Source organism: Drosophila navojoa, chromosome 5 (genome assembly GCF_054131105.1).
Source record: "Drosophila navojoa isolate 15081-1374.11 chromosome 5, UAZ_NAV_1.0, whole genome shotgun sequence".
NCBI lineage: Eukaryota > Metazoa > Arthropoda > Insecta > Diptera > Drosophilidae > Drosophila > Drosophila navojoa.
In genome coordinates this window covers 16683050-16703591 of record NC_142893.1, presented here as the reverse complement: position 1 = coordinate 16703591, position 20542 = coordinate 16683050, and the positions used below count along the sequence as shown (strand labels likewise).

Sequence of the window (20542 nt, the reverse complement as noted above, 5' to 3'; positions counted from 1 at the left end):
GTCTTGGCAAGCACGTTCTAATCTTTAAATTGTTGGTGGATATCAAGATGGCCCCAAACTTCTTTCAATAAGTTTGTGGGCAGTGTCATTGCTGATTCATTGTTATAATTAGAAGTTCTATACCCCAAGGTGCGTTGCTCATTTTATATTTTAGCCAGCAGTGGAAATTTTCGTAACTGCCAACTGGAAGCTGGCAAAGCAAATTCGATTCTCGTCACCCGCTGGTAGCTGAGCTGAGCTGAGCTGAGCTGCTCCTAGAGGCACAGCACGCCCTACACTTAATTACAGCGCTGCATGGGTGGGCGGGAGGCAGACGACTTGACTGCTCGCTGTGGGTGGGACGGGGGTCACATCATTTTTCGATTAAAAAGTTTACGCGCGTAAGAAATGAAAACTCCAAAGGCGAAATGCGAGTTACGAGTGGCGGCGGCGGCGGCGGCGTCGGCGGTGATTGTTAGACATCCACTTAAGTTAACGCCAGGATTTGGAGCGAACATTTTACGACAGATTAACGAACGATTAACGGTATAACGTGGTGTTGTTACGATGCTACGGCGTTTGCTCACGTACCGCGGCCGACCTCCGAACCTCGCCCCCGCCTCCGCCCGCCTCCAGCAACCAGCAATCCCAGATTTCCGGTCGAGCCACAAGCGAGAGCAGATGTCGCTCGTTGCTAGGAATTTATATTTTGCAGGTGATTTGTCGCATAAAATTCAAATAATTCATAAGTCGAGAGCCGGCAGCGAGAAATAACAAGCAGCACGCAATGCCCGCAGCGCCAGAGCGTTAGAGACGCGTTGCTCAACCGCGATGCCAAGCGCCAAGCGCCAAGCGGCAAACGCCCAAAAAAGTATGCAACAAAATGCGGTGACGCCAACGCGGCGTATGCGTGCTAAAAACTTTTTTGTCAGCTCAAAAGTTGCCGAGTCGTATTCGAGTTGGTTTACAATGGGTAAGCGAGCGCACGCCTGCTCTGCTACCCAGAAAGTTTGTCATTTTCAAATGTTTGTTCGTCTCTCTCTCTCTCTCTCTGTGTGGGTGCGTGTGTGCCACGCCCAGCATTTGTGGCAGCGACTAACAATGCGTAAATTGTGTCTTAAGGGCGTGTAGCTGGTATCTCTGTATCCATCTGACTGTGCGATTTGTTTCTGTTTCGTGGTTAGCCATTTCGGACCCACTTCCAGTTGGACTTTTAAGTTTTGACCCAGCTCGTCACTTCTGTCATGTGTGAAGCCTAGAAATTGAGATTGTTATTGGAGAAGGCGAAAGTGATGTTTCCAGATTGCTGCTGCTGCTGCTGTTCAGTTGATGATGAGATGAAGACGATGTTCTCTTTAAGTTTGTATGGCATGCTAAAGGGATTTATGACATTTGTTCATGATGGTAATTGTTGTACAATATAGAAGACTGGCTTAATATAATTTTTATAGATTTAATATTGAGCAAAGAAATGAATAATTTTATACATTTTGAAGCATTTCTTCTAGGTATTTTTTCTCAGTATTTCTAAGTTTCTTTTTTATGAGTTTCTGCTAAGTAGTCCATCGAAGTATTTTTTGTAAGCATTATTTCTAAGTATTTCGTCTTAGTATTTGCTCTAGGTGCTCCCCTTGAGAGTTTCCTCTAAGTATTTCGTATAAATATTTAATATAAATATTTCCTCTAGGTATTTCATGTAAATTTTTCCTCTTAGTATTTCCTCTTAGTATTTCTTATAAATATTTCCTCTTAGTATTCTTTAAATATTTCCCTTAAATATTTCTTCTAAATATTTACTCTAAATATATCCTTTAAATATTTCCTCTAAATATTTCCTCTAAATATTACTTCTTAATAAATCCTCTAAATATTTCCTCCAAGTATTTCCTCTAAAAATTTCCTCGAAGTATTTCCCCGTAGCTTTTCCTCTAATTATTTCTGCTAAGTATTTTATCAAAGTATTTGCTCTAAGTAATTCCTCTTTAATACTTCTCTAAACGATCACTCACTTCACTTTACTGCACTGTACGACTGACCCCCAACAGGTCTGGGCGACTGAAGAAATGCTGTAGCTGCTGCCCTTTATATAGGGCACCTATCATTCATTGCGCTCAACTGTTGAGCCTGACGATAGGTAGGGCTCGTTGTAGTCGCCTTTTAACCGACCAATGAGAGCACCTTCTGCTGCTGCAGACACTCTAGCTTCGTATTACTCAAATATAAATGCGAAATGAATACTGCTGCATACACATAGATAACTTGAACGATCTTCTGTAGCTCTGCTTCATAGCTTACTCTTGTTGAGCAGGCAGAGAGAGGGGCAGATGAAGAGATACGGGCTGTGAGAAAAATCATATGGCAGATAAACAAATCTATTTTGATAAACAAATTCATCCTTAAAATATGTCAAGCATTCACCACAAACAAAAAAAAAGGCATCTTGCTGGATATCATGTTTGTTGCCCGCTTTCTCCGCTTTCTCCGCTTATCTAAATTTGCATGTGTTGCCCTTCATTTTGTCACCGTCGTTTTTGTAGAATTTCTCTGGTTTTTTGGCATGGCTTTTGACCCGCAATTAAGATTGCCGCCTCGGCCTCGCCGTCCGGAGGTCGCTGTGGAATATGCTGCGGTTAGCGCTGGCAGCGCTGCCTGCGGCGCAGCTACCATTTCATTTGCATGCTTATCAGGCGCCGCTGCCAAAGCACGAAAGCCAGCATGAAAGTTTTTTTTTTTCGATTTTAGAATTTTCCACTTCTTGTGTTTATCTTTTGTCACATGTGTGTGTGTGGGCGACGGCAATAGGCGGAGGGGGTGGGAGTTCTTTTTTTCTCATTTCATTTCTCGTTTTGCAGCTGTTGATTTTTGATATATGGGTCCCCGAAGCGTTGTTCGTGAATCTGTCTGTGACTGCTGCTCATTGCTGGTTGTCGCGTTTCAATGCGTTTGACTTTTTGCGCGGCTTGATAAGTGCGCTTAAGTGTGTCAAGTGGTTGAATAAAGTGCTGGCAAGGGGCTGGACAGAGATGGGGGAGCAGCAGGAGCAGCAGGAGTAGCAGCAGCTGAGCAGTTGCGGGGGACAAGCACGGGCCACATAGAGCAGAGTTTGTTGTGCAATCAGAAGTGGGCAGGAAATGTGCGTAGCTCTGCGAGTTTCGTATTGCCACAGGCACAAGCCAAAGCACAAAACAAATTCTCCGAAGTGCTGACATCTGAAAAGTGTCGCAGAAATGCTTGTAAATGATATGATAGAGTAATGATTGTGGCTTTACTTCGGCTTTAGCCGGCGGCCAACTGATGAATGTTTGTGGCTTACATACATTTGTTTTACTTATCTCTTGAGTGACTGCTCAAGGAGTGTTGTTGGCTCAAGTTATATGTTTTTTAAGAATTTATTTATTAGCAACTAAAATTTAAAATGTACTGAAAAAATAATTTAAAAAAATATAGTATTATATTTTATATATTTATTAAGTAAATATTAATAAATAACTTTTTAAATTTTTTTTATTTATTATTATTTTTTTTTTTAACATATTTATTATGTACCTTTACTTAAGTTTATTAGATTTGACTGTCTTATTGGCAATAAATTAAATAAATATTAATTTTAAATATTTTCTATTTGATTTTATGAATTTAATAGGCAAGTATTAAGTAAATAAACTTTAGTTTAATAAATTTGCTTATTGCTTATTGCTAATAAATGTTTACATTTACTGAATAAAAATACTTACTAATAGTATAATATTAGATTGTATATATTTAATAAATGTTACGTAAAACGATTTCAGTTTATTAAACTTAATAGTTTTGATTGTTAAAAATTTTTTTAAATTACTAAAAATTAAAAAACATCCAAAAATATTATGGTGTTTGATTTTATATATTTATTTAGTAAATATTAAGTTAGTTTTCTTAGAGTCTATATATTAGAAGTTAAAAGTTTTTACACGCTCTAAAGCATTATCAACAGTTTTATATTTTCTTATAGATTGTTTTACTATCAAGGATGAGTTCTAGAAAATGTATAAATATGCTATATTTGTAGTAGTAGAACAAAATATAATTTTTCTTGAATAACTAATCCATAATTAATTATTTCAGAAAAGTCTATTTATCTCTTGGCCAATGCTAGTTCAATTCCATCTGCCTTAAAGAATACAACAATCAAATCCAATCAAAATATCACAACAAATAAAGACATTCATCTAGCTATCACCATATTACCATATTACAGTAAACACAACTCCATAATAATAGCCCATTTCGTGCTCGTAAAATGTAAATGAGTGCAGTGCAACTGTTGGCGCAGGCTTCCGATTTGCTGAGCTTATAAAATTAATTGTAATTAAAAATTAAAATGAATTTCACATTTTTAATTATGCAATTTGCTTTTATAATAATTAAAACAAATGTTTGGCTGTCTGCCTGCCTGCCTGCCTGCCTGACAAACAGAGCCGGGCACACAAATGAGCCAACAATATGCCCCAGTCCTCCACACGAGGTGGCCCCTTTTTTTTTTTTTGTATTTCTAACTCTTTTGGCATTCGCATGTGGCGCCTCAACCATGAAAATGATAACAAGCCAAAATGTGCGCCAAAGCGTGTGTGGCAAGTGGGGGGAAGGAGGGGGGTGTGCGCTCCTCTTTCGTGGCGGTGGGGTTGATTGTTCGCCGCATTCAATTCGGCAAAAGATGCCACCAAATGTTGCGCAATTTGTGCGGGCTTTCGTGAATGGGGGCCCTTTCCCGGGGGGGCGCTTGCCAATTGGAGCCCTTGTCGCAGCCCTCTAATGAGTTTATTCGCAATTAGCTGCGTTTAACATGCAAATGCTTTCACTCTGCACGACAAAAACAACAATGCCCACATCAATGAATTGCCCATTTGAAGCTTATCAAATGCATATTTGCTTGCGACACGCAGAATTAATTGTGTTGTGTTGCCTGCTGATAAGGATGCTTCTGTGTCATTCTCTTCTGTAAACACAAATATATATGTATGTATATATATCATAAGTCAAAACAATTCCAGGCTTGTTGATAGTTCCACTTCTCTAGTGGTTAGAAAAAAAAGAGACTTAAAATTGCATTTGCATGTACATCGACACCTTTTCAACATGCTCAACAATAATAATGCCTACATGCTGACCACGTATAAATAGCATGCGAACATATTTAGACTGCATTCATCTATTCAGCCCTGTCCGAGGCAGGCAACAATGCGACGACTACTGGGCTGAAATATTGCCAGCATTGAGCTCAGCATGCAACATGCGACTTGCGACTTGCATAACAATTGCAATTTGCATTTGTTGGCATAACAAAAGCTGCTGGCAATCTTCTAAGAGCCAGCAAATAAAATTTAAACCATATTTACACAAATAAAAATGCCTTAAAAACTGTCATAAAAGCAATAACATGAAGCACTCACGGAGCTGAACGACTGTGAGATACCCTGTGCTGGCAGTGAATGGGATTTAAGGAGATGTAAAAGTTGGCATATGAAAAAGCCAATGATAATGAGAATGAAAATTTCAAGGAGAGTAGTATTTGTAATGCCAATGACTAAGATAATGATTGTATTATTATACAGATCACGCCAATGATAATGTCGACAAGGGCAATGATAATGACAATGATACTGATAATGATAATGATGGAATGCCTATGACAATATAATTAAAATGAAACGATAAAGAGTAGGACATTGAATATGACTATGGAAAAGAACAATGATAATGACAATGATAGAGTCAATAAAAACGATAATGATAATGCCAATGACACTGGAAATAATAATAATATGTATGATGGAAATAATAATGATTCTAATAATAATTAATACTACGAATTAATACTAAAATCCGCAATAATAATAATAACAATGATAATGACTATGACAGCCTGAATGTCTGTTTCATTTATTACATTCTATATATATCTTGTTAGAATGTATTGAGCATTAAATAATTAGACCATGTAATATATATCCATATATATATATATATATATATATATATTTCATTATTATTAAAATTAATTGAATATACCCCATATACTCCTAAAACAAAACAGGGTATACAAGCAACAATAATGGGAGTCTGGACAATAGCAGCTCCATTGAAGTGCAAGGAAAATGCATTGGCCATATGGAAAACTTTTAGACACACATACACTTACGCATATGAATGGGGAGCTCCTGTGTGCATGTGTGAGCGCGTGTGTGTGTGTGAGTGGATGCCTGTGTGTGTGTCTGTGTGTATATTCGATTTTCTTAAACGCTGCACTTTGGTCAACAATTTCATTTGTAGTCGCTGTCTCGTTGCAGGAACAAGGACACTTCGATTGCAAATGTTGGCTGGCCAGCAGTTTGCTGGGGCTGGGACTGGGACGCCCCCAACTCTTTATCTTCCCGATTTCCCAGATGTGTGTCAATGTGGAAAGGGCCAGTGTGTCTCGTTTTTAGTGAAATTGCACAAAATTGTTTTCCGTTTCGTTTCATTTCGTCGTCGATGTTGTTGCGTCTTCATTTGAAATGTGCATTTAAAATTTATTGCAGCCAAAGCACAAAATTAACTGCATACTGAATGTTGCCAGGGCAGTGCCACGCCCTCTATGCTGGCCTCCACATTGCTGTTGACAATTGAAATAACAATTTGCTGGCTTCTGCCAGTCGGCCGGCCCATTTACCATTTACCAGTTGCCAGTTGCCAACATTTTGTAGGCACTGCCCAAATGGAGGCCAAGCAAGCAGCCAACGGCCAGCAGGAAATGGGCAATGCACAGCAGGTCCTGGCACAAATCAATTGCACGTATCGTCTAGTGTGAGTTAATGAAATGTTTAACAATTGTGCGGCCTTTAGCCGGAGCCAGTTGACTCTGCACTATGCTGGGCTGCCGGTTTGTGTAATTGTTTAAAATAGATTTTGATTGAATTTGATATCATGATTTGTTGAGCAAGTGAATGAAATTGCAATAAATGTAGACATTTAATGGCTGTGGGAATATGGGTTGTGATTGATGGAATTCAACGGCAAATGCTGATAGAGTTATGGTAAATTTTCATGGGAATAATATGCCTGCATATGAGATGAAAATCTGCACTCAAAATAGGTCATTAAATGTAGACTTAACTCAACTGGAGTTGAGGTCTTTATTCAATATGAAAGGCAGCATCTATTCGTACTTCTATTCCTAAACTCATCTCTAAGACTCTTTCAGTTATATCAGCTGAATTGTAATATGAATAGAAGAATCTATTCTGCTTTCTAATTCCAGACTCACCTTTAAGACTGCTCAAGTTATCTCATATAAAATTCAGCTCTTGGGATTTTGGAATTTGTAATATGAAAAGAAAAATCGATGTATAACTTCCTTGTCTTCTAGCTTCATTAAACACCAATTGGGTACCTTCTTAAGCAAGTCCCCATAATAGCTACAGTCTCAGCAAGAGGTCCTTCTAGTGCAGCAATAAACTTTCTATGACATGCTTTAAGGCATGCCTAAATATCTGTCTTCATAACTCTTTGCTTGAATCGTTCTGCGAGCTTATTTATCTTGTTCAGCTCTTTGTCACTGATTACACAACTCGTTAGAATGAACTGTCAGACGGCTGACCTGGCTCATCAATAAGCAGGAAACCATTTCACTCTGGGCATCCCGGCATTAACCCTTTTTAGCCCGCCCGAAAATATGACCACAAAACGAACAAAAACAAAAATGTAAATGGATTTCTACTTAACACTTTTGAGGCAGTCAACAACACACACAAAACGCAAACAAACTGAGCCAAGGACAAAGGCAATTGATTGATTGTGCCAAGCAGACTCCAGAGTCTATGCAAAAGTGGAAACTTTGCCCAAATTTTAATTAACATAAGCGGCTTATGCGATGGGCTGGAATACTGTTTAAGATTTGTGTGGTTCGACACTTTGTACTTGCCGGTGATTAATACATTAAACAATATAAAGAGGTGTTGGAGCGTTGGCAATGTCCTCTGGCGGAGAGAAGAGCCCCTGCCTAGCTTAGCTCAGCCCCAGTTTAACTCTGCTAAACTCTGCTCTGTTCTCTCATGTTTCAAGCGCACTCAACTATCAACAAATCAGTCAAAGTCCAACTAGGAGCTTCTTTCAGCTTAGCAATTTGCAGCTTAGTGCGTGTCTGGGAGCTAAAAAATGATAACTGTGTGCAGTCAACTGATATCGTACGTCGCCCCGCACCGTGTGCACCACTCAAACCACTCAAACCAGCTACTCACCCACCCACCCAGGCACACACGCTCGTATCGCACGTGCACACACGAGCCGAGTCGAGGAGACAAACAAGCATATAAATAATTGAAATGTTCAGCAACGCAGCAAAAGCCACCCGGACCAATCCCACTGGGCTGGCACTTTGGCAAAATTGCAGCACTTTTGAAGTGGTGCGCTGGCTGGGTGGCGCTGCTGACCCACGCTGACCTACGCTGGCAAAGCATTAAGCAATCAAACATTTGATTTTCATTTATCGCGTAATCAAGCGTAAAAATAGCTTCGTGACCAAAGTAACTCATCATCGTCCTGGGCTCGATTTCCTGACACAGTCTCCCAAGCTCCACCCTTAGCCAAAGGATCTATGTATGAGTGTGTGTGTGTGTGATGTACACTTATGGATGGTGTTGATGACATTACGACCATTTGATTGCTTCATTTTTTTCTTTCTGGCCACGTGTATCCATCAACTTGTCTCTTGCAGCGTAAAAAAGATAGAGAGAATGAAAAAAAAAAAGGTTTGCTGATTTGCTCCCAGGGCCAAACTACGTCCGCATCTTTACTTGGCCATTAATTGCTCGACTCTGATCCCGGGCTGTCAGCGAAATTGATGCCTGCTGTTCTTAGCTGATTAAGTGTCCAGTTGATGGCTCGCACATGCCATTTTGGCCATTTGCTGATGAAGCTGGCTTAGTGCCGTTAGCCCAATGCAACTAATCTAGCAGCCCTTCTTAAACGGTTAGTTTGCCGCTTCTCTTTCAGCTTGTTCTGGCAGCACTTTGGCAGCTGTCCTATGGCAAATGCCTATTTTTAGGGCTAGCATTTATACTTTAAGTTTTATTGGTTAGTGTTATTTTAATAATATTTGTTAAACCGTTAGTACAGTGAAAATACTCTATAGAAAATTTTAATTTATTTTTTACCTGATTAATATTTTACTTGAAAATGATTTCTTAGCTACTTTTCAGATTTCGCTTTTAATATATATTTTAATGATTTATTTTAGTCTATTTTTATTCTTTTTATTCTTTATAAATGAAAATAATTTTACTATTATTATTCTTTTTTTTAAACTAGAATGTAATTATTATTATCTTTTATCTGATTTCAGCTTGCTTATATTTTATCTTAATATGCCTATTTAAAAAAAAATTATTTTGATCTTTGAACTATTCTACAGACAAGTTTAAAGATTAATTGGATAATTTAATAATAAAATAATTTTGTTTGTATCATTCGAAATTTTCTAAAATAAATATACAACACTCTGAAAAATTGATCAACATTTACTGCTTGAAAATTAATGGCCAGCAAAAAATACATAAAAAATATACGCAAAATAAGAAAATAAATATTTAATTTTCTTTTATTATTTTTTTACTTAATAAAATTTGTGAAAAATTATCCACAGTGGCTCTTTCAGTAATTGCATTTAACACTGCAAGTTTGCGCATTTCGGACCTGTAAATCCGTTTTAGCTAAATACAATACTTCGTTCCAGTTCAACACCCGCCTTCGATGACACTGATATCTACCTCGGGGGCAGCCTCAGCTCTGGGCATTTGATAAATGCTTCAGTGGCGTTGACAATGCCGCTGATGTCTCTGACATGTTCACACTCGAGTGATTCTCAAGTTCATTATTTGGTACACGCTCGTCTGTATGTACTTGCGGCTCGACCTTAAGATATGTATGGGTGTACAGTTTTATTTAGGTAAAAAAGAGAATAATACAAGAAGAAGAATAGATCGTATAATGCAAACGTAAATATAGCTTAACGCTCGACTCTACGATTAATCATAATATTTGGCACTGTTCAGACTTAAAGGTCTTTAGGGGCCTTAGGGTCGCGCCAGGCGACAATTGTCAACACGCGCGTAATTCTCGGCGTACAAAAGGTCGCAAATGGCAGCGTTGTTGTCGTAGCTCATCTCGGCCACCTTGAACTCCGGATTGATGGCAATCTTGAGTATATACGAGCCGCGTGGCAATTCGGTTATGTCCACCCACTGGCAGTCCAGATTATACAGATAGACATCAGAGCAGTTGACAGAGATACCTGAGAAATGCAGATGTTAAGCCGGCTTGGGATTGCTCCACACTCTAAAACGCTCACCCTGATCCCCGAAGTTGGCGCAGCTGTACTTCCGGGCGACGCCGGGCAGGCAGCTGCTGTCCTCCAAGCAGAAGGAGGCCTTGTGACCCTGCGCCACCTTGCGGCCGTCCAAGTCGAATATGTCGAAGGTGGCGAACACCTCCATGCTGTGGTAGTGCCTGCAAAGCGGAAGACGGTTATCAAGGGGGATGATTGCCAGACCACGCCGTCTGCTTACATATGACACATGTGCCACTCCCACTGGCTCTTCTCCTTGAAGGGGCGGAAGTCCGTGTTGCCCGCATTGATTGCGGCCGCGGTGAACTTGAGCAGCCTCCGCGTGTGATAGCGCCAGTTGGGGCTGTCGCGCTGTATTTGGTAGGCCTCGCTGGAGACGCAGTTCTCCTCCATGGCGCACTGCATCAGCAGCATCGGGCGATCCTCCAGGTGGGCCGTTTGCTCGATTTCATAGTAGTCCACCACCAAATCGGGCGACCGATAGTCACAGATCACAGCAGCCACGTGCTGCCGGTTGCCGTGGCAGCTCACAATGCCGCGCAGGTGATTGTGGTGCAGGCAATCCGCCAGCTCCGTTTCGTTGCCATAGCACTCGGTGCCGCTGAGCGTGGGCCGGGAGATGTTGGCGCCGCCGAAGTAGTCCGTCTGGAAGGCCTCGCGAGCGTAGCCCAGGTCCAGCTGACGACAGACGACGTTCGCTTCCAGCATGGACCAGCCATCCGCGCAGATGCTGCCCCAGCGCTGGCCATCGATGCGCACCTCGACCCGTCCCTCGCTCCTGGAGCGACCGCCGCGCAGCCGCACATAGAGGCGTGAGCCAGGATGAATGGGGTACTTGGGCAGCAGGCGATCATCCTCGAGGGCTGCGGGCGCTGACCACGTGGCGGCATCCGTTGGCGGGTAGCAGATAACGCCAGCTGCTTCGCTCGGCTCACAGTCGTTGATGCCCCAGCCCTCGAAGTGGCAGTCGGTCAGCTCCTGCTCGTGGCCCTCGCAGTACAGGTTGTCCATCCAGTAGCGCCGTCGCGCGGGCCCAAAGTAGCCGCTGTGGGTGTAGCGACGCAGCCCGAGGAAGCCCAGCTGCCGGCACACGATCCCGCCCTCAGCGGCATCCCATTCATCATCGCAAACGGCGCCCCACTTGTTGTTGTGCAGCACCTCAATGTTACCTGCGACGGGAGCAGCTCTTAGAGGTAATCATAGTAAATAGCCCAGTCCTACCTTCATATTCCGCATCGCCGCCAACAAGACGTATGGCGCCCTCCTCCTTGTTCAGGGTCTTGATGTAACGCGGCACGAGCTGCTGCTGCTCGCGTCGCGCATCCTGAATCGATTGATGCACAGCGGCTGCTGCCAGTTGAGCGCCCATCAGGCCTAGCCAGAGAACGTGTAGGGCCAACATGATATCAAGTGGATGAACAATTGGATTCTTATCGACTCGACTCGTGATTCGCGCTGATTCGAGCTGTTTCGCATTTGCTTGGCTTGGCGTGCGCTCGAGAACTGAAACTGAGCCGAGTACGCAGCAAAGTTCAAACGAAAATTAAGTAGCGAACGAAATCATTTAACTATGAACTTCAGGTATGCTCAGGCCCGCTCCGGTGCCATCTACTTGGATCTATGTATCTACACATGTATCTGATGCGCTTCAGAAGCTCGCTCAGAGCGCCCAAAGCGCTCACAGCGCTCAACTGACGTCAGCGGCGTCTAACAAGGGCGGAGATTGAGAGCGCACTGCGCCATATAAATCGCCAGCATTCCGAAACCCAATTCGTGCACGTCAATAGCAGATTGAGCGTAGATGCCAGTTGCCAGAGCATCAGCTGCTATATGCAATTTTTTTTGTAGCCTAGTTCTATGTAAATCCAAATCTGACAAATGGAACATTTTAATATGCCAGCGGCGTGTGTATTACACTTGTTTCTTGGCATGCAAACTTTAACAATCAAAAGTATTGTCAGTGGGTGATTCCTAGCCACGCAATGCTCTGTTTTAATAATAAAATAGGAGACAATTTAGTATACTTGGTAGGAAGTAATAGGGAGAGAGAGAGAAGGATGGATTTTTCTATGATAGGATATCTCATAATAATAAAAATTATTTTTTATCGTTTTTAAATTACTAAAATGGACTCGAAAAGAACTTGAGTAATAAGATATGAAATTACGTAACAAAGTACGTAAGATATGGAATTACGTAACAAAGCTACGTAGGATATGGAATTACGTAAAAAAGTGACGTAAGATAAGGAATTACGTAACAACGTTACGTAAGATATGGAATTACGTAACAAAGTTACGTAAGATAAGGAATTACGTAACAAAGCTACGTAGGATATGGAATTACGTAACAAAGTTACGTAAGATAAGGAATTTCGTAACTAAGTGACGTAAGATAAGGAATTACGTAACTAAGTGACGTAATATAAGGAATAACGTAACAAAGTTACGTAAGATAAGGAATTACGTAACAAAGTTACGTAAGATAAGGAATTACGTAACAAAGTTACGTAAGATATGGAATTACGTAACAAAGTTACGTAAGATTTGGAATAACGTAACAACGTTACGTACGATATGGGATTACAGATCGAATCAAGTAAGAAGTGTATACATACATGAGAAATAAAAAAATATCGGCAATCGGACCCGGATCAATTGCTTAGAAAGCTATGCTGACCATCGCCACTTGACATCGAGAATGAATATACCCAGCCTACGTCTAAGCTCATCTCTGCTGAATTAATTTCTTGCAGTGTATGCCAAGCAAATGCTAACATATTAACAGGAAACAAACAGAAAACTTGTTTCATAGAATAATTAGAATAATATTTGTGTAGCTAGAATAATAAACTATTTCTCCGTCATCTAACGAAATATTAAATGAGGCTTCTTGCATGCCCCCAATGCATTTTGCTACCAGCATTTCAGCGATTATCAGACGACATTGCGAAATTCTGAAACGCAAACAAAACAAACTGAAATATGGAAAACTATGCCATAATTCAGTCACTGAGCACAGAGCTTCAAAGTATTGCAACATGTACACGAAAGCATGTTGTTATAGCTGTTGTTGTTGCTGTTGTTGTTGTTGCTACGATTATCTCTATCTGCATGCATAGCTGGCAAACTCATCAAGGGAAACCCATTATATTTGGCATGCAGCCATTTGAAACGCCGCGAACGGCAAACGGGCAAACATGCAACATTGAGAACTGAACTTGACACTGAAACAAATATCACTAACAACAACAGCTACAGCAACAACAACAGTAATAACAACAGCAACAGACGTTAATGACATTTGTATTTGGGTTGGATGTCAGTTGCATTTGTGTGGGCTTGATATACATATGAATATGCGTGTGTGTTGGGTGTGCTTATTAGCCAAGTGCCAGCATAATCGTAATTGGAAATCTAACCCGATTAGGTCAGCGGAAAAGAGCACAACGGCAAATAAAATAGAGAGAGAGCGAGCGAGAGAGAGAGAGAGAGAGAGAGAGAGAGAGAGAGAGAGAGATACAGGCAAATGAGATCAAGAGCCACATGCAAATGAAAATAGTCAAAGTCAATGGAGCGTGCATCAAAAACAGCCGTTGGATACATTTTCAAGATCAATACGAAAACACACGCTAGTGTATATGTCAATAAATACAAATAAAAAACAAAATCAAAGTACTTTTATAAAGAGGCAGAGAATGAACTATGAACATCAAATACTAAACACTCTGCCAGATCTAGATTTGTAATGCAGGTGTTTTACTTGGGGCAGTTGTGCTGTAATCTGTGCAAAAGTTTATAGACTCGTTTTGGAAAATTATTAAAAATGTGAAAGTACAGAATATTATAAAATAATCAAAAATGTAAAATAAATTCAACCTTTACCTGCGCTTTGTGTCTGTGGCGCTAAGAATCGAATCGCATGCAAAGGTGTATATAAAAGTTGGATATGCTTCCATAACAATAACATGGAAAAAGACGTTGCCTTACTTACATCAGTTTACTATTGAGTTCTCTCTTCTTTCTGGGAAGCGCAGAGCTACTTCTTTACTGTATTATATACGCTGACTGCCCATATTAAGCTATCCACCAAATTTAGACAAAGTAACTACTTTCAAATAAATATTATCAATGAAAAGTCACCATTTTATTCCTAGCTGCACATATTTGCCACAAGACTTGACTGCTTTGTTTTAGCGATCCCATAAACTTTGGCCAGCAATACAGTGTAAAGCTCGTTTAAGGCTCTACTTCTATTCGCATCGCTACACGCACTGGCTATAAATATTACCAGTCGAAATTAATTGGATAAACGTTTTATGATATTGAATTATGATGGCCAGAGTTGGGGGTCAGTGCAAAGAATTTTGCGCTCTGGAATTCCCACACAATTCAAGCGGCCAATTTTATGAGTGCGTAAATTCCAATGGCAGTTGCCAAAGGCGTAAGGACAACGACATAAGCGCAATCCTTGCGCTGTCCTCCTGTCCGCATCGACAGCATCGGCAGCAGCGTCATGCACAAAGGTAATAAAATTCGATATAAAATTGTGTAATAAAATCATTACTGGCCCTTGCTTTGCGCTGGCCACTAAAATCAAGCTTGTCTGGCAACGCCAACGGCGTCGCACTGAAACGTGCAGGCGGCCCAGGATATGACCCAGTCTTAAGCCAATACCAGTCTCAATGCCAATCCCTAGCTCGATCCCGATCCCGATGCCTATCCCTGTGCCAAGCTCAGGCCATAAAAATGGCAACGTGTGCCGCTGGCGAAGCGAAGCGACAAGTTAAAAGAGCAAAAGCAACAGACTCCGAGTCAGCCACAGCCACAGTCACAGCCACTGCAGCCTCTGCAGCCTCCGCATCCTGCCAAGGCGAAGGAGCTGTAAAAATAAGATGAAACCAGCGCGAAAATAATTTGTGTGGGTTCTTTATTCATTCACTGCGCTCGAGGGCCCGGCCCAGGAAGTGTAATGATAGGAAGTAAAAGGGCAAAAACTGCTTAAAGGATATTGAAAAGCGATAAATTGCTTTATTACTTAAGTGAGCCAACTGATTAGGTTAGCCTTGCACTCGCCGAGTGGCTCATTAAAGAAAGGCCGAAAAAAAGTAAAAAAGTAAAGAAAAAGAAGAGAAAAGAAAAACACCAAACTGAAAGTAACATAAATTCAATGAAATGCTTTAACGATTGCCATTAAAAGTTGTAATTAGTTTCGACTTGAATATACACTGTTTAAGAGAAAAATTCATAGGAATTGTATAGTTCTCATATTCATGGCTATTTAAATATTATTTATATAAGATTTGTATGTGTTCGCAGATTATTTGGTAATCCATTAACTCATCAAATGAAAGCTTAAAACTAAGTTTTAGTTATTTTATTTTACATCTTATTTTAAAATTTCTTTGCAAACATTTTTATTTTTGTTATTTATTTTTTCAAATATTTTATTCGTTTCTATTCATTTTATTTATTACCCTTGACATATTTTTTATTAAAGTTTTGTTTTATTTTTTATGTCTTATATTTTAATATAATATTTAATTTATTTTTATATATATAACAAATATATATACTTTTTTGTATTTTTAAAATAATGTTTACTTTAATTTACATATATTTTTATTTTATAGTAATTTTATATTTTTTAATATTTTTTTATTTGTATATTTATTTTATTTTATATAATATTTTTGTTTTAGTTGTCTCTTTATATATTATTTATTTATAGAATATTTCTTTTTGAACTCATAATTTTATTTAATACATAATTCTTCTATTTGATAAATTAAATTTCTATTTTAATTTAATTGAATTTAATTTCCTTTCAACAACATATGTTTACTTACGTCAACTTAATTTTTTTTTTTTTTAAATCTCGTATTATTTTTTAAATACGTTGTGCTAAGTTTAAAAAAAAAACATCTTTAAGCACATGACTCTGGGCTCCCACCCACGCTCACACACCCACACACAGTCTGAGCGGGTGGGCAGTTGTTCCATAAGTTAATTTCGCACAAAGCTTCCAAAACTGGCATTAAAAGCTGTGATATCTCTTTATAATGATGGCATGTATGGCAGCAGCTCATTTGAACATTAATAAAATTGTATGCCGCTGACAGCATAAATGTCACCAAAGTGCTATTAAAACTAAATTATTGCCGGCATAACCATGATTCATTAGGACAAACCGAGAAAACGCCGCACAGCAATCATAAAAAATATATATGAACATATACGAAATGTGGCAATAACTCGCAAATTTGTAGCTAGCTTAAATACAAGAGAAAAAATTGTTTATTAATTTGTAATACGAAGGCGGAGCCCTGAAAAAAATGCCCGCAAAAAAATATGGCAAGGCGTGTTATGCTTTGAAAATGTGCCAAAAAAGAAGAAGAGAAAAAGACAGAAAAAAAAAACTTTACAATCGGCGAGTGCCTCGGCTTTAATACCCTTTTTATGCGCATTTCAATGGAAAACGGGGCCTGAGACAAAGAGAGACAAACTAGGTGGAGTGGGCCGGGGCGGTGTGGGGCTCCCAAATGAAATAATGGAATTAAAATGCGCCTTTTGCTTTGGCAAACTCAGTCAGTTGGACACACACAAAAATACGAAGCAATAAAAACAATAATGAAATCAAAAGAACGAGAAAACAAGGCAAAGCAGAGCGAGCGCCGGAATGGAACCAAGGAGAGAATGGGCATTGAAATGGATCGGTTTTCGGTTGGAATTATAATGAGCTTTACTTTGATATTTTGTTTTTCTCTCTCGTTCTCGTTTTTTTTTTCTCGTGTCACATTTTAAGAAGATAATGAAATTTAGCGCAGCATTGAAAATTGATGAAAATATATATTTTCTTAAGTTTTTGTTTTTATAGCAAATATGTTTGCCATAATGAGATTGTTAAAATTGTTGGTTTTTACTATAGCCCCTGAATCGCGCTCATACATTACTTAAATTCATTTACATTTGGCAAAGCCTTGCATATTAAAGTGTTTTTAATGCTTCACAAAAATATTATTAAAATGATTTATTGAAGCGTTTAAATTCGCTCGAGCTTCCAGACAGACTGTCCATCTGCTGCAAGTCAATATGTATCGATGGCAATATGGACGATGACAATATGGAGATATTGTATACAAATAACAGGTGGCATTTCCGGTTTCGTGCACCATTGGACGCACAATTTTAATGTTGCAATGCAAATTGTTGGTTTATTTATTTTACTTTTTTTTTTTCATCTCAATAAATACGAAATACAATAAGAGCGGAATATTGAGACGTTAAGGCTGCTGCTACCAAGGGGCTTAAATACGATGAATAAAAAAACGCAAGCTGGATTTCTGATGCTATAAATACCCTAGGAAGTGTGAAGTGTGAGGGGTTAATGGATGAACATTTCCTGATTACTGTTAAATAATGTAAATAAATTCTTTTAGCTTTTATTATCAGTTTCTTTGGATACTTTCTCTTCGAAATTGAGAAGCGATGAGAAGTATCTAGAATTAATGCAAAGGAATAGCAGAATAGCAGTTCTTTATATAATATAAAATATTTAGATAATTTTATATATACTTTATATTTTAAAGCATATCCTTAGCTTACCATAGAACCAGCTCTTTCCTAGTCGTCTATTCGCAACTCTGGTTATATATTTTAATTTCGCTTTGCTCTTTTCTGTCTATCGATTGCCTGCGGCTGGGCCACGCCGGGGATTTGCGACAAAACTTTCCGCTTATTTTGCTGTCTGTCTCTAGACGGGAACAACAACGTCGAGAACGCCGCCTGAACTTATGTGTGCAAATATTTATTTTAGGATTTTTATGAAGTTGGCTGAAAAGACGAAATCACAGCCAGAAACCAGAAAATCTCCGTGCTGCGTCTTGGCTAATCAAACTCAACTTGGGCAGGCTCTGTCAGCGCCGTGAGTTTATAGCCGCTGGGCTGCCTTATGCCCTGTGCTCATAATTATTGGAAAGATTCCAGCATAGAAATCAATTAATTTCTATTATTTTTACTTCCCCTTTTTAGCAACATGCGGCTAATTGAATTTTCTATAAAACAAATATGTCGATGGCTTTAAACAAAAAACACGCAACTATTGTGGACATCGCTCTTGTTATGGGCAGGCAGCGACTGGCTGTTGCCTATGCGCCTGGCTCGGACTAAATGAATTATGTAACATGTCTAGCCATTTAGTGCCATAATTCAGAGCAATCTATGCCAACGCAGACACATCAAAGCCGGACAGAACGGGCCTAGTTTAGGGCGTACGCGCGCCGCTTTTCAGCAGGAAAGGGAACCAAATTGCTCGGCAGCGAGACAAATTGCATTTGCATAGGATAATTGGAATTGCATATTGAAAAATATTTATGCCTTCAAATGGGATGCAAAAAGAGGGGAACAAAAAAACGATTGAAAACTATAATTTGTTGGCGGTTTTGTGGCTTTGCCCAGCGCAAACAGTGTGGGCTTATTTATCCACACTCGCACGAAATGAGTTTGAAAAATTGAAATCTTTTTGCATGTCGAACAAATTGGCTTAACGAGAGAGCTTAGCTCTGATTATGCATGCGATTGAAATTGCAAAAGCTAAAAGAAAAAAAGGAATTCATGGTAAATAAAAAAATGTATATATATATATTTATTTATATACTATGGTTGTATTTGGATTTCTGAAACATTTAGGTTTACTCTCTTTTAACTGTCACATTACTTTCAATTTCGGGCCTCTTCCAAAAAGAGTTTTAAAATTCCAAATATTATCAGATTGTTCATGTGTGTAGGATGCCTGTCGCCGTTCGCTTGGTGGAAGCTCTGGCCATAGTCACACTAATGGCCCTAATTACTTGCGTCTCACTCTGTGTCGTGATTGCACAGCAATCGTTGAGTCTTGCAATAACATTCATAGAGGTGCGTACGCTGCTAGTTGAGTGAAAGACACTTAGTCCTCAGACTCCATCCTCAGCCAGCTGCAAATATACTCGATGTCGTGTTGATAATGGCCGAGAAATTGTTGGTCGGCGCATTGGTATTCAGTGTTACCCTAATCAATACTGTTTGTTGTGCCTTGCATATGATTGGAATTGCTTAGGGAGGTGGCACTTGAACCTGAACAATTGTGATCTTGGGGTGACTTTTAAAACTCTTCTATCAGATCAGCACCATACTCAAGTGATGCAAAATAATAGAAATTTTCAAGACATTCCGGCATAAAAAAGTGATGCAACGAAATAAATTTTAGCAAATTTTGTACTGGAATCTCTATAACCTAAAGCACATTTATAATATGTTTATTTTATATTTGATAATATTCTATTTTTTATTTATTTATTTACTGATAAGTACCTAAAGCTGAGCGAACAACTGATGTGGCAATTTAAAAGTTCTCTGTGGCCGTTCAGCAAGCGAAACCACAGGAAAAGCCAAAGGAGCAACTACACACATACATACACATACACACATATATATAGAAAGGCACAAACACTAATATTCAATCAAACAATTTCACGCCCCAATAAATTTTTTTAACCAGCCGGCGGCTAAGCACAAAATGCGCTCAATTGCAGCAAATATGCGCTGTGGCTGAAAGGGAAAAAAGAGCACTAAAAAGCGAGCTGCACTAAGCGAGACGGACTGTCAGATACCCTACAGTATAGACTAAAGTAGAAATGCTTTAAGTATTGAATATTTTATAAGCAAGTGGCTAGTGGATAGCCGAGTAGAGTGTAGAGTAAGCTATTGGAGACTAAAATTAATAATCAGGTTTACGTTTATGACTGACTAGCAGATACCCTACACACAGGCTAAAATATGCTGTATGTAGGTACTAACTTACAAGCATGGGAAATGATATGTAAACTTACAGAAAATAAAAAAATAAATAAAATAAAATTTAAGTTTAAAGAAATTGATGCACTCTCTAAATAATTCCTTAAAAATATAGTGAGTCCTATACACATACATATATGTATGAATTAACCTATGTGAATGAATTCTTACCATGTATAACTCAACTTTACTTACAGTCAATATACCTCTTCATCTACTTGAACTCTGCACAGGGTATATTATAGAAAATCAAACTGAAAGCACCTTTGAAAATAACTATTTATGCTTCAATATACCCACTTGGCCTTCCACTGTGTGCGCATAATCATAAAGCCAACGGGCCGCTCTCAACGATTTTGTTCACTTTTCTGCG

General features: G+C 39.3%; 2 protein-coding genes across 2 annotated transcripts; one reads left to right on the top strand and one right to left on the bottom strand.

Annotated features, from left to right (window-relative positions):
* Positions 1-9917: 9917 nt before the first annotated feature.
* Positions 9918-11900, bottom strand: Loxl2 (Lysyl oxidase-like 2). Its single transcript, XM_030387653.2, has 4 exons — positions 11561-11900; positions 10560-11508; positions 10343-10500; positions 9918-10285 (listed from the first exon to the last, which is right to left on the bottom strand). Exons 1-4 carry the CDS (start codon positions 11739-11741, stop codon positions 10068-10070), a joined length of 1506 nt encoding a protein of 501 aa, XP_030243513.1. The 5' UTR covers positions 11742-11900; the 3' UTR covers positions 9918-10067.
* Positions 11901-19008: 7108 nt separating this feature from the next.
* On the top strand, positions 19009-19649 carry LOC108658870 (uncharacterized). Its single transcript, XM_030387650.2, has 2 exons — positions 19009-19251; positions 19307-19649. Exons 1-2 carry the CDS (start codon positions 19126-19128, stop codon positions 19430-19432), a joined length of 252 nt encoding a protein of 83 aa, XP_030243510.1. The 5' UTR covers positions 19009-19125; the 3' UTR covers positions 19433-19649.
* Positions 19650-20542: the final 893 nt, after the last annotated feature.